The sequence below is a fragment of the Schistocerca gregaria genome, chromosome 1 (genome assembly GCF_023897955.1).
Source record: "Schistocerca gregaria isolate iqSchGreg1 chromosome 1, iqSchGreg1.2, whole genome shotgun sequence".
Lineage (NCBI taxonomy): Eukaryota > Metazoa > Arthropoda > Insecta > Orthoptera > Acrididae > Schistocerca > Schistocerca gregaria.
In genome coordinates, this window is record NC_064920.1 from 577,630,811 (window position 1) to 577,645,993 (window position 15,183).

At 36.7% G+C, this 15,183-nt stretch overlaps 1 protein-coding gene across 2 annotated transcripts in view; it reads right to left on the bottom strand.

Annotated features, from left to right (window-relative positions):
* Positions 1-15,167, bottom strand: part of LOC126356771 (deoxyhypusine hydroxylase) — a 40,226-nt gene extending 25,059 nt beyond the window's left edge. For both annotated transcript variants that reach the window (XR_007565821.1, XM_050007395.1), the window contains exon 1: positions 14,789-15,167. Coding sequence is in view for 1 of the 2 variants with exons in the window: in XM_050007395.1 (XP_049863352.1) it covers positions 14,789-15,074 (286 nt within the window). In the remaining variant the exon portion in view is untranslated. The remainder of the gene's footprint in view (positions 1-14,788) is intronic.
* Between the last annotated feature and the right edge of the window lie 16 nt (positions 15,168-15,183).

Genomic DNA, 15,183 nt, shown 5'->3' on the forward strand with positions numbered 1-15,183 from the left:
AAAAAGGGAAATGGATAGGTTAAAGCGAGATATAGTGGGAATTAGTGAAGTTCGGTGGCAGGAGGAACAAGACTTCTGGTCAGGTGAATACAGGGTTATAAATACAAAATCAAATAGGGGTAATGCAGGAGTAGGTTTAATAATGAATAGGAAAATAGGAGTGCGGGTAAGAAACTACAAACAGCCATCATTGTGGCCAAGATAGACATGAAGCCCACGCCTAATACAGTAGTACAAGTTTATATGCCAACTAGCTCTGCAGATGACGAAGAAATTGAAGAAATGTATGATCAAATAAAAGAAATTATTCAGATAGTGAAGGGAGACAAACATTTAGTAGTCATGGGTGACGAATTCGGTAGTAGGAAAAGGGAGAGAAGGAAACGTAGTAGGTGAATATGGATTGGGGCTAAGAAATAAGAGAGGAAGCCGCCTAATAGAATTTTGCACAGCGCACAACTTAATCATAGCTAACACTTGGTTCAAGAATTATAAAAGAAGGTTGTATACATGGAAGAAGCATGGAGATACTGACAGGTTTCAGATAGATTACATAATGGTAAGACAGAGATTTAGGAACCATGGAATCTGACCACAATCTATTGGTTATGAGCTGTAGATTACAACTGAAGAAATTGCAAAAAGGTGGGAATTTAAGGAGATGGGACCTGGATAAACTGAAAGAACCAGAGGTTCAGGGAGAGCATAAGGGAACAATTGACAGGAATGGGGGAAAGAAACACAGTAGAAGAAGAATGGGTACCTTTGAGGAATTAAATAGTGAAGGCAGCAGAGGATGAAGTAGGTAAAAAGATGAGGGCTTAGTAGAAATCCTTGGGTAACAGAAGAGATACTGAATTTAATTGATGAAATGAGAAAATACAAAAGTGCAGCAAGTGAAGCAGGTAAAAAGGAATACAAACATCTCAAAAATGAGATCGACAGGAAGAGCAAAATGGCTAAGCAGGCAAATGTAAGGATGTAGAGGCTTATCTCACTAGGGGTAGGATAGATACAGCCTACAGGAAAATTAAAGAGACCTTCGGAGAAAGGAGAGCCACTTGTATGAATATCAAACGCTCAGATGGAAACCCAGTTCTAAGCAAAGTGGGGAAGGCAGAAAGGTGGAAGGAGTGTATAGAGGGTCTATACAGGGGCGATGTTCTTGAGGACAATATTATGGAAATGGAAGAGGATGTAAATGAAGATGAAATGGGAGATAAGATACTGCGTGAAGAGTTTGACAGAGCACTGAAAGACCTAAGTTGAAACAAGGTCCCGAGAGTAGACGACATTCCATTGGAACTACTGACGGCCTTGGAAGAGCCAGTCCTGACGAAACTCTACCATCTGGTGAGCAAGATGTATGAGACAGGCGAAATACCCTCAGACTTGAAGAAGAATATAATAATTCCGATTGCAAGGAAAGCAGGTGCTGACAGATGTGAAAATCACCGAACAATCAGTTTTATAAGTCACGGATGCAAAATACTAACACGTATTCTCTACAGACAAATGGAAAAACTGGTAGTAGCTAACCTTGGGAAGGTCAGTTTGGATTCTGTAGAAATATTTGAACGTGTGAGGCAATACTGATCCTATGACTTATCTTAGAAGCTAGATTAAGGAAAGGCAAACCTATGTTTCTAGCATTTGTAGACTTAGATAAAACTTTTGACAATGACGACTGGAATATTCTCTTTCAAATTCTGAAGGTGGCAGGGGTAAAAAACAGGGAGTGAAAGGCTATTTACAGTTTGTACAGAAACTAGATGTCAGTTATTAGAGTTGAGGGACATGAAAGGGAGGCAGTGGTTGGGAAGGAAGTGAGACAGGGTTGTAGTCTCTCCCCGATGTTATTTAATCTGTATATTGAGCAAGCAGTGAAGGAAACAAAAGCAAAATTCGGAGTAGGTATTAAAATCTATGGAGAAGAAATAAAAACCTTGAGGTTCGCCGATGACATTGTAATTCGGTCAGAGACAGCAAAGGACTCGGAGGAGCAGTTGAACAGAATGGACAGTGTCATGAAAAGAGGGTATAAGATGAAGATCAACAAAAGCAAAACTACGATAATGGAATTTAGTCGAATTAAATTGGGTGATGCTGAGGAAATTAGATTAGATTATGAGACACTTACAGTAGTAAAGGAGTTTTGCTATTTGGCGAGCGAAATAACTGATGGTCAAAGTAAAGAGGATATAAAATGTAGACTGGCAATGGCAAGGAAAGCGTTTCTGAAGAAGAGAAATTTGTAAACGTCGAGTATAGATTCAAGTGTCAGGAAGTCGTTTCTGAAAGTATTTGTATGGAGTGTAGCCATGTATGTAAGTGAAACATAGACGATAACTAGTTTGGACAAAAAGAGAATAGAAGCTTTCAAAATGTGGTGCTACAGAAGAATGCTGAAGATTAGAGGGGTAGATCACATAACTAATGGCGAGGTATTGAATAGAATTGGGGAGAAGAGGAGTTTGTGGCAAAACTTGACAAGAAGAAGGAACCGGTTGGTAGGACATGTTCCGAGGCATCAAGGGATCACCAATTTAGCATTGGAGGGCAGTGTGGAGGGTAAAAATTGTAGATGGAGACCAAGAGATGAATACACTAAACAGATTCAGAAGGATGTAGGTTGCAGTAGGTACTGGGAGATGAAGAAGCTTGCACAGGATAGAGGAGCATGGAGAGCTACATCAAACCAGTCTCAGGACTGAAGACCACAACCAAAACAACAACAACAACAACAACAACAACTATTTCAATTGCACAATATGGCAGAAAAAAATACTAGAACTGATCAGTATGTAGGTACATTTACAAAGTACTTTCTGATGTGAATATAAAATGATTCATCCTAAATCATTGCAATTTATTGTGGACATTATCAATGGAACACTGACTGACTAACCAGCCACATGTCTGTGGCAATTTGGACGTGGATCTCTTCATGTGGAGTTGGGATGTTTCACACGACATGACTGGCTTGATGCTGTCCAGCATACTCTCAACAAGAATTTACACCAGACCTCAGCCCCAATGACAACATATTGACAGAGATGAAATGAACCATGTGAAACACTGTGGAAGTTTTAAGGCTAAAAATATCTTAATAAGAAATGTTAACTGTTTGTTATATTAATTTTTTGTTCTATGGATTAAACAAGTTAAATTAAAACAGAAAAAATTGCCAGAGGTGTGTTATGATTCAAATCCTGCGATCATATAATTACTTGGAAGTCTGCTGACTATGCTACTGAACTGTGAAGTCACTATACCCTAATCATGTAAGAGTAAATGGAGTCAATTCCATGCCAAGTGGTCTACAGATTCCCACATGACCATAATGGAGTTTGATAAAATTTAGTATGAACAAATGTACATGTCCCCAATGACACTGGTAAATTTTCACAATTATTAATTCAATACTTCTGGTTGTATAGTAATTTGTTTGACACCACAATTCAGGTTTTGGAAATCAATAGGAGAATGAAATTTATATCTAAAAATGAATAGGAGAATGGAATATTATATTCTAAGGCATTGTATTGGTAAGCTACAGGGGCAAAGTTTCAGGTTTATTCCGCAGTTAGCTTTGGAGATATAAATGCCTAACTTAATTTTTTTTTTTCCAAGAGTAGGTTTTCAGCAGACTTTCCTTCAAATTATGCATATACAAATCATTTCAGTAATCTTTTTTATTATTTCACTCAGGAGAATGCAAGAAGTTGTACAAGGTGGCCTATTGCTGTTTCTTTCAAGAAAATATTTTCGGAGATACTATGTCGCAGTTTTGCCGAAAACTCACTGCTGCACTACAGGATCAAACAAATGACTATGGGTATATCTCTGCAGTATTAAACTATGGGAAGTAAAACCTCCCAATGTTCACTGGGAACATGTGCAACTGTTCACAGAAGATTTCAGAAAAACCTGTGATGGTCATGCTGGAATTTATTCTGAAGTTTTTTTTTCTGAAATTAGACCACTTGACATGGAATGGCCCTATTACATGATCTGGGACTGTACTAAATTCTGTGATATTTAGATATTTCTTAGTGCCATTCCACCCCGACTCCACCTCAATACTCCACATGAGTTTTTCATGTGTGTAATACTAGGAATGACACTGAGCAGATTTTCTTGTGTGTTTTTAGAGAGTGTGTGCTTTGTGTCAAGAGCCAACAGGACATAATTAGTCACAGTTACAAGTAACCTTTACTTTTATGAGTAGTAAGTCAACTGCACATCTGATGTGAGGGTCATTCCATGTCAAATCAACACACTGATGCAGACTTGATGTCTCAGATTTCCATGATTTTTTGTATGCAGTGATATATCATTGACTTAAGGAAAAATACAAAATTTCAGTTATCAAGCTTAATTATTTTTTGAAGTTATTAATTTTCAAAGATTTAAATTTTTATGGAGAAATTTCAAGATGGCCGCCGAGTGAGATCACAGGTATTTTCTTTGTCCGCTAAAAGAACTTATTTAAGAGGAAATACAGTCAACTTTTATATTTTCTTTGCTTTGTATACTTGCTGTAGTGTCTGTTCTTGTCACACAAGTGAATATTAGCATCCCAGCTGCACTTGTTCTTGAACAAACTTGTACTTTAGCTGAAGTCTCGATAATTGCGACATACCCGGAAATTGTGTGTGACAAACACAAAAAATTCTATGCAAGTTTTCTTGACAGTGCAAAATTTGTTTACAAAAGGCTGCTACTAGTTTTATCAGTGTCTATTGTTGCAGTAAAAGTGTAATGTTTCTAAATCGTATTGCTTACTAGTTAGATAGTTGCGATCTAGGCCTAAATTTTCCGAGTTATATTCTTTTAAAAAACTGACCAAACAAACTTGATAACGTAAATTCTCTAAAAGCAAATTAATTACAAATTCAGTCTTCTGTCATTTTATCTCTAGATCAGTACAAAAAACAACCACCGCACATAAGACCTTTGTGACTTTTTTGTTTACACACAGCCAATCTCGCGTCCTTGGCAAATTTAAAGCATTCTTTAAACTTAATTATTCTTTGGAAACTGACTGAGTGAGAAATGTGGGAGCTGTTCTAGGGTAGCGAGTACAGGGATTTGTTGCCAATCTTGTAGGAAATATTTTCACTGGGGAGGGGGGATGCAGTGGGGAGAACGTTGGGAGAACAGAGAGGCTCTCCCCTGGAACTGCAGAGTATGCAGTAGGAACATTTTGATTGGGGAACAGGAAAGGAAAATCTGTGCCCTTCAGACACAGTTGGAGGAAGCAAGGAAGGAACTCCTAGGGATCAAGGGAGATAGGAGGGGAGGAGGGTGGCTGGGAACTGGCAGCTGGTAGGAGCATAGGAAGAAAGAACACAATCTGACAGTTTTGTCAACATCAAGAAAGGGTATCTAACACTGCCAGAGTTTAGTGGAGAAGAGCCTCAGGTAGAACAAGGAGCAGGAAATGTGCAGCACACTTCAACCAAGGCCAAGAAGCCTAGGAATGTTCAAGGTGTTAGGAAGAAGAAAGTGCTGCTGCTAGGTAGTAGCCATGGGCAAGGTGTAGACCCTCAGCTACAGGGAAGTTTAGGGGCAGCGTACCAGGCCACCAGTATCTTCAAGCCAAATGCAGGGTTGTCATGTGATGGAGGAAGTGGGGTCTTTATGTAAGGACTTTACAAAGGAGGACCATGTAGTGATAGTGGGTGGGGCGGGAAACAGTTTGGACAAGGATGGGGTACATGACATAGTTGGTGATCTGGACAAGAAAGCTTCCCTGACTCATGGCATCAACGTACACTTTGTTGAGCTGTTCGGGCATCATGATCGACCACACCTTGATGGAGCTGTGAGGCGAATCAATGTGGGGTTAGGGATGGCTCTGAGGACAGCCAACTTTGCTCGTATTTCTCTGGTGTCCGTCGGAACTATCAACAGATGGGGTTTCACTAGGCATGGCCTACACCTAAACAGGATTGGGAAGAGAAGATTGGTACAGCTGATTCATGAAAGTATAGGGTGTGGATCTCAGGCCACAAATGGTCAAATGCCTGTTGTCATAGGTAGGAAAAGTAGGTCTTTTTTTAGGATAAATCCAGACAACATGTTCCCTTGCCTACAGAGTATCTCCATCATTTTAAAAAAATACTGTAACAATCACTCACAAGACAGATTTTAACAGCTAAAATATCACATACCAGATTTCACAAAGCAAAACAAACCATTGGAAAGAGTAACATGGGGCATTTCACAGACTTAACAATCATCCATCAAAACATGCAATCAATAAAAAATAAAATACAACTATTAGAAGTTGAGCTCCAGTCTTTGAACTGGTGTAGAGACACAGAAATCCAACGTGTAGTATATCTTTGTATGGAAGGGCAATTCAAGGAGTGCAGGATCATGCATTTATATCAGAAAAGGAACACAGTTCAAATCAAGACATGACCTCAGTACTGTATGTGAAGACAAACACTTTGAAATATCAGCTATTGAATTAACAGGGCTTGATATCACCAAGAAATTAATCATTTTGTGTATGTATAGATCTCCCAGTGGTAGTGAGAACACTTTTTTCAGTAACCTAACAGAAGTTCTAGATAAAGTCTCAAGTAAAAAAGGTCAACATAATTCTGTGTGGGGACATTAATGTCAACACTAACAACATAAATGAATACAGCAGCACCTTCATAAACATCCTTCAAAGTTTTAGCATGTCCCTATTGGTCAATAGTGCAACAACGGTTACCACGAAAACATCAGTAATTGACCATGTGGCCACAAATATGGACAGGGAAAAATGTGATGTAGCTGTAAAAGATCTCTATCAGCCCATCTCTGTCAAACAAACAACAGTAAAATCAGTCATCGAATCATTCACTTAACTACAAGCCTACAAAGGACATCAATCAGAAATCAAAATAAAAGATTTTTCAAAGGAACTAGAAAAACAAAGATGGGATGAAGTGTATAAGGAAACCAATTTGAATATGAAATTCTCTAAATTCTCCAGTGTTTAAATTGAACTTTGAAAAGGCATTTCCAAAAGTATGCATGACTGTATCAACATCCCACAAAAACAGATGGATAACAGCAGATATTAAGAAGTCCTCCCAGACAGACACCTCAGATCCATGAAAAAGATTCGCAATTATCCAGAATTCTTAAATTTCTATGACAGATACAAAAGGATCTATAGGAAGGTGCTGATTGCTGCAAAAAAGTCATTTAATGACAAAATAATATATAACGCAGAGAATAAAAACAAAGCAGTCTGGGATGTTATAAAAAAGGAAAGGGGGAGGAGCAAACAAACAGAATAACATACTGCTGAGGGAAGAGGATAAGGTAATAAATGATCCACAACACTTAGCAAACTGTGTAAACGAGCAATTTTCAAGTATTGGAGAGAAGTTACAGCAAAAATTCCCCCCAAACAAATATAACACCTGTAAATAATGTTGCCCTAAATACAATGATGTTATTTCCAACCACAGAGAATGAAGTCAGTCAAACAATTCAAAAACTAAAAAATAAAAATAAAAATCAGTAGGCTTAGATGAAGTACCAATCTGTGTAGGGAAACAATGCATAGGGATTATACAAAGCCCCCTAACAAATGTAATAAATGAATCCTTCACATCATGGACATTTCCAGAGAAGTTAAAACAGGCAATGGTTGTACCTTTGCTTGAGAAAGGTAGTGCAGAAGACATAGAAAATTACCGGCCCATTTCCCTGCTGTCAGCATTCTCAAAAATAATAGAAGCAATTATGAAAAACAGATAAATGAATTGCCTGAATAAATACAATCTTTTAAGTGAATCACAGTTTGGTTTCCGAAGTGGCAAAAATATGGAGTCAGCCATAGTAGAATTCACAAAAATTGTACTTGATGCTCCTGGCAAAGATGAGTGTGTCACAGGCATATTTTTGGATATTTCTAAGGCATTTGATACAGCTGACAGCAATATACTATTAAATAAATTAGAAGCATTAGGAATAAGAGCAGTAGCTAAAGACTGGTTTCAATCATACCTAATACATAGGGTACAAAGAGTTGAGGTAACACATACTTCAAATAGATCTAAACATTTAGTAAAACACTTATCAGAACCAAAATACATTAATATAGGGGTTCACAAGGTAGCGTATTAGGAGCAATACTGTTCCCGACTTTCTCAGTAGCATTACTCATGGTGAAAAAAATCCTCTTTGTTGATGACAGCAATATTATAGTCACCGAGAAAACAAGAGAACTCTTTGCTGTGAAAGCAAATGAAACTATCAAGGAAGTTTATTATTGGTCAATAATTAATAAAGTGACATTGAACCTCAAGAAAACTAATGCCATGAATTTCAGTTTGAAGAGGAAAAATGACAATGTTAAATTAAATGTAGATGGCACCTCTACAGACTGTAACAAATGCAAAATTTCTAGGAATGAATTTCAGTTGAATTGGTGTGAACACACAAAGGTACTTGCGAACAGAATGTCATCAGCATGTTATGCCCTTAGAATCCTATCATCAGTACGTAACATGCAGTGTCTTTTAGTTACATATTATTCATATGTACACTCAGTTATTGGCTATGGCATTCTTTTTTGGAGAACAAATGCACAAAATATGAACACAAATTTCAAACTCCAGAAAAGAGCCGTAAAAATAATAACCAAAAATACAAGTCGAGCTCATTGTAAAGATCTGTTCAGAATACTGGGGACTGCTCCATGTGAATACATTTACCAGTCAGTTGTACACATCGAAAATAACATTTGTAATTACTGCACAAACAGCTCTGTCCATGACCATGCAATGACAGAGACTCAACTTACATTTACCAAGAAAAAACACACATAAAACTCAAAACAGCATTTTCTACCAAGGAATAAAACTACAATAAATTGCCATACAAGAGATTAAAGAAATTGCAATGACACACTTATTTAAAAAGGCAGCTAAAAAGTACCAGTTATGCAACATTTTATACATTGAAGGATTACTTAGCTAACACAAGAGTAGAGCTTGGATAAAAAATGTTAAACAAATAATAATAATAATGATTATAAAATATCAAACATTCTACATAACACCTTCCACTTTATATGTTTTTCCCCTTCTTTTTTCCTTTCTAGAAATACTTTTTCCTTCTTTTTTCCCTTTCTAAAAATACTTATCCCCAAGCTATGCATGGCACAATACTGAAACCTCTTCATCTTTCAGAGCTCAACATCTCATTCATTATGGAGGGATGCTGACTCAGTTTTTCAGGATAGCAAATGGGAAGTTGCAGTACAGAAAATGGCCCAGAGATCACCAGATTTAATACATTATTTGTAAAAAACAGTATTGTATACCAGGAGTAAATGTAATGATTGTCTCTAACTAGAAGTTGGTAAATATATGTGTGTATGAATTAGCTTATTTTAAATTGATCTAAATTTGTAAATACTTTGACACGTCCTATATCCTAGTAAAATATTATCTACAGATAAATAAAGCAGCAGCTTCTGCTGCTACTACTACTACTAGAAGTAGTAGTAGTAGTAGTAGTAGTAGTAGATGTTTTGGCACCTTTGGATGCTTATAGGCTGGCAACCAGTGATGATGTAAACCTGGGAGTGGTCTCATTTTAAAGCTGTTGAATGGGGCTTTAATATGATATGCCACAAGATAGGGACTACATTTTTTTTTAAATTGTTGATTTTAAAATCTAAATTTCTCATAAATGGCAATTTTAAAAATTCCAAAAAATTATTAATTACAGTTTGTAAGGTCTTAATACATATAGCAAAATTCTATCACGGGTTCGGGAGATATAGGACTTCAGAAATATGTGTTTTGTGAAAAATACCAGAATTAGTATCATTTCAGAAAATTTTGAATAGTTCATTGAATGAAACAAGCAACACATTACAATGAAACAAGCAGTAGCAATTACTTTTACATTTTTTTAATGGAAAAAGGTCACTTACATGATTAAGTGTAACATCAAAAATCCAATATTATGAGTAAAGTTAAGGGTTAACAAATTGTGTCATTGAGACTTCAATCATTGGAAGATACCCACACATTTGTTCACTTCACTGTCTGGTACACTGTATGTTCGGACAGTCTGTGTGATGGGGTTCACTTTGCATTTCACATCTGCAAAAGGGATCCACAGTGTATCATGTGGTATGGGATATATATATATATATATAGGTGATGGACCTGAGGTGTGGAGGAATGTAACTTGCACTTTACTTCAATCTTCATCTTTATCCAGAACATAACTCAACCACCAAATGTCACCACAGACTGATGTTACATACCCACTAATATCTGCTGTATGTCTTTTACAACAGGAAATATGCTTGAAACAACTGCAGAAGAAAATAATTTCACATTTACTTTGGTTCCACATTTGAGAGGTATGAAAGCATGAAATTTCTGGGTGTGTGATATATTTCCAGCAGTATTGTGCCAGTTGGCCAGTTCTTCAGTTTTGATGTTTTCTTCAAGGGTCACAAATACAAAGACTGTGTCAGATATGTTCTGATGTGACCATTCATACAGTTGCCTTGCATCCATAATTCGGTCCTTATGCAGTCTTTGTAGGCTTGCTCTGGCTGCTAGTCTTTTTACTTTGGCCCCCAGCCTACCCCATGTTCCTTTGCCATGTGCTGTTGCTGAAAAATGCCATTCAGCCTCAGCTCCAAAATCTTGCTTGTGATTACACAAGTTTTATTTTTATTTGTGTGTAGATAGACAGCTGTATTGTTGTGGCCAAGGCAATCTGATATTATTACAAAATTTAAATGTTTGGCTTCTTTCTCTTTAAAATACACCACAACAGGGTGAATGGTTGCCTGACTATTTGACCAATGACAGGATTGTGCCTCATCTTGAAAAATGATCAAATAATTCTAAGAAAAGTCACAAATGAAAGCCACTTCACATTCCAGAATATTTTCCTCGGTATGTCTCAGAAATGCACTTTGTTCCTTTGCTGTGAAGTTGTGATGAAGTAGAACAGGAAGTTTTCCACAAAATACATCAACAAATTCACTTACTGGTTTTTGAATTATTTCCAAGTTACATCGATCCACATAGCTCCACTGTATGTATGTGACAGTCTCAACTGCATTGTCTTTATATGCTTTTTCCAAAAGTTCTCTAATCCTTTTGGTACCTGGACATGAAACGATTTGAAAAGAAGCAGTCAGCTGATGGTCGGCTGCAAACCATCCTTTGCAAGCAGTCCTTGTATGTTTTAATTCTGCCATCCATCACTGAACTCATTCTTGCATTTTCAAACATAAGCTTCACATTCCGTTGAGTGGTGCACACACAGACAGTGTCTTCCACTCTGGCCTGCTAGCACACAGTTTTTAGGCCTAAGTTCTGCAAACTTAGAAAATCTCACTTTTACAGCTGGAAATTTTTCTTTGAAAACTATGTAAATAGTGTATGCTTCTTTTAAATTAAATTATTAAGCATCAACCTTTTTGAAACATTCTTTACACCTGTGCTGTTGTCTTCTTTCACTGATATAAAGTCCTTCATCCCTTGATATCCTCAGTGAAAGTGAAGCAGACTTATAGGATTTTTTGAATGAAAAGTATAATGGGCACAAAATATGGACAGAGTAAATCGAAGAAAGATGGAAGTAATGAGAAGCAGCAGAAATGAGAAAAGCGAGAAACTTATCAGAATTGGGGATCACAAACCAGATAAACTTAGGGAATTCTGGTATCTAGACAATAAAATAAGCCATGACAGATGGAGCAAGGAGGATGTAAAAAGCAGACTAGTTCTTGAGGCAAAACAAGCACTGTATGATTGTAAGAGGTACAGAAGTGTGCGAGTGTGCTGGGGCTTACCCCCATTCACTCCTACCAGCGCCACGTCATCAGAACATATCTGTGCTCAACAGTCAAAGAATTGCACCATAATCTAAGAGAGAAATTGAAAAATTAAAATAACTTTGTCAGTGTATTCTTCAGTATGTTAATGTTAACATCATAAGGACTCAATGATCAAATGAATATATTAGGCATAATATATGATCTAAAGAAAAAGGTAAGTGGCACCAAATAAGACTAAGAGGCTGAAAACTTGTCACAATATGCAAATGTATGTCACAATTGAAACTTACAAGTCTCAACTGGATCAGAGCAATATTTTGGTCAAATCAGTGTTTTTACGGAAAACTGAAGGTGCTAAATATTAGACTCAGAATGATGAATTCTTCATATGTAATCACAGTTACATGTAAAAAAAGACACCCTTATATGTGTGACTACAACAAGGTACCTCTACTAGTTTTCAAATTTTTACTGAAAACCGAATTGAAACAAAAACATTCTTATTCATAATAGATTAAGTATTGTTTGTATTTGTAATAGAAAGTTCTAATTATAGCACTTCATTATATTCATACTATAATAAAGCTGTACGAAGTTTCAAGAATGTACTGTAAATAACTATTAATACAAGGAATCTTAAAAAGGCAGTTCAAAAGCCATGTTCTACTATCAGTTCCATACTAAAATTTTAGCCAGCAAAGTTTAAACAAAGTAGAGCAAAAACTTTTGCAGTAACTACAGAAAAAAATAACTGTCTTTATATAAAAATTAAGAAGATTGTAAATTGATATCAACAGTGTTATTAATTAACACATGTCCAAGAAAGGGCCATATAGATGCTGCTACCAGTGCCTAGGTCGGTAGATAGCACACATTCCTTTTGGACATCTGCAGTGCATAAATACAGCCAGCAATGCAGTTAGAATAGAGACTTTGCACCAAGATACAAGTCTGTCCGTGTCAATCAAACGCCTGTGTGTGCTGTGCTTCAGATGACATCAGAGCCATGCAGCTATCAAAAGTGTTATTGGTAAAATTAGGAAGTGAACTCATGAGGATCGTACACTGTTGTGGGTCGCTAAGATTTCACAGTCGTAACTGTTTGTGTGTTGCCCGTCATGTTGATAAAACCACAAGGCAAGAGGAAAGATCATTTCTACTTTTCAGACAAGTAATTAACTTTTGGTTAGAAGTCAGAGCAATAGACCATTTAACTTGTAACTTACTGCACAGGTCGCCTCTGAACTGTTAATATTGCTGTTTCTGATAGGGATAACATTATATTTTGTGCATGTCAACCTTTAAAGAATGTATCAATCAGTTAAAACTCAGAACTTTTAATTACAGTTGCAATTCCAGATCCAACTGGGTAAACAGCAAGTAGGAATTTTTTTTCATTCAATGAGATCAAAGAGTTATGTGGACTGGCAGACTGGAAATTATGTTCAATATGTTCTCCTCCACTTTCTCACTGACTGCAATTATCATTTTCAGGCTTTTGTAAATGGCAAAGGTAGATTTAAAGCATGCAAACACAATTTAAATATCTTTTTGTGGTGACATAAAGGTAACAAACATTTTGATTATTTACCTGCTGTCCGCCACACTGGCAAGAAGGGCATTCCTGACAAAGAGAAGTCTGCTAGTAACAAATAGGGTATAGTCTTTGAGGAAGAAATGTCTGAGAAAGTATGTTTGGAGCACAGGACTGTATGGTTGTGAAACAAGGACATTGGGAAAACTGAAGCAGAAGAGAATCAAAGCATTTGAGCTGTGGTGCTATAAAAAAATTTTGTAAATTAGGTGGACTGGGTAAGGAATGAGAAAGTTCTCAGCAGAATTGGCGAGGAAAGGAATATACGGGATACTTGGCCAAAGAGGGACAGGATGATTGGACATCTGTTAAGAGATCAGGGAGTAACTTGCATAGTATGAGAGGGAGCAGCACATGATAAAAACTGTAGAGGAAGACAGACTGGAACACATCCAGCCAATAATTGGGGACATAGGTTGCAACTGCTACTCTGAAATGAAGAGGCCTTTAAATAAATAAATAAATAAATAAATAAATAAAAATACATGATGAGGTGGAAATCACTTGCTGCCAAGTGTAGGCTGTAGGACAGGTGTTGAAACATGTACAATTTCAACTGATTCAACAGTTATTCTTGGTACGTTGCACTTCATGGCAAATAATGTGTCAATTCAAATTGTTCACTTTGTAAGACTGCCAATGTAGCTCGGACTTTGCTACAAGTAATTTTTCACTATTGCATCCAAAGTGCCTTGGGTTCCAACACTGACAAAAAATTTCAAGATGTTATCACTGGCTAACTGAGATCTAACATGCAGAAACTTCGAAAGAATATATCAACTAGTAGAGAAAATCTTTAAGCCCAAAAAATTTGCATATAGTAGTACAAAGAAGTGTAATCAACATCTTTCTAATAAATTTTTTTTCCCCTTCTACCAGTATTTTACTTACATACCACTAGACCCTACTACTCATACAGCCCATGAAAAAAAAAAAAAAGGTCCCATATACACCGGGCATCATAGGTACTATTTCGTCTACTAGCACAAATATAAACAAACAATGAGAACTTTCAAAAATTAAGTAGATCTGACTTACGCTATTTCAATTGCGTTAAGTATAGGCACTACTCTACGTTACGCACTACTCTACGAGAACATACCACTTCAAAGGTAAGAAAATATCATACAAAATTGTGTGAAACCGCTGACGTGCATATTCTTGAAACAAAAGAAACATCTTTACTAATGCTTTCAGTATCGATAACGATTTGAGATAATATTGCTGTTACACTATCAAATATAACATAGTCTAATGTTAATTTCTCTATGGTATAGGATCTTGTATTGAAAATACTATAGTACTTAACAAAATAAACTGATATGTCATTAAAAGTTTCACGACTAATTTAAGCTGACCTGCTTCATGTCTGACCATGGGCTCCTGATTACGGTCTCTCAAAATATCTATCAGAATAGGATTTGCGATGGGATCCTGCATCTGTCCAAGGCAGTATGCCAGTTCATGTTTCAGTAACGCCGAAGGATCATTAAAACATTGCTTAATACATTCAACAGCAACAGGTCCGCCTATGTTTTTCAATGTGAATAATGCTCTAAATCTTTCTTTCAGCGGCCTTTCCTGGTCGTTCAACACTGATCCAATAGCTCGTATTCTCTCTTCAGGAATCAGACTCAAACTCATCTTGCTGCAATATTATAACGAACTTAATTCACAACATACACAGTCACACACTTCGTTTCAACGCCAGTTATGCCACAACACCAGTCACTAAGACATGTGACAATCACAA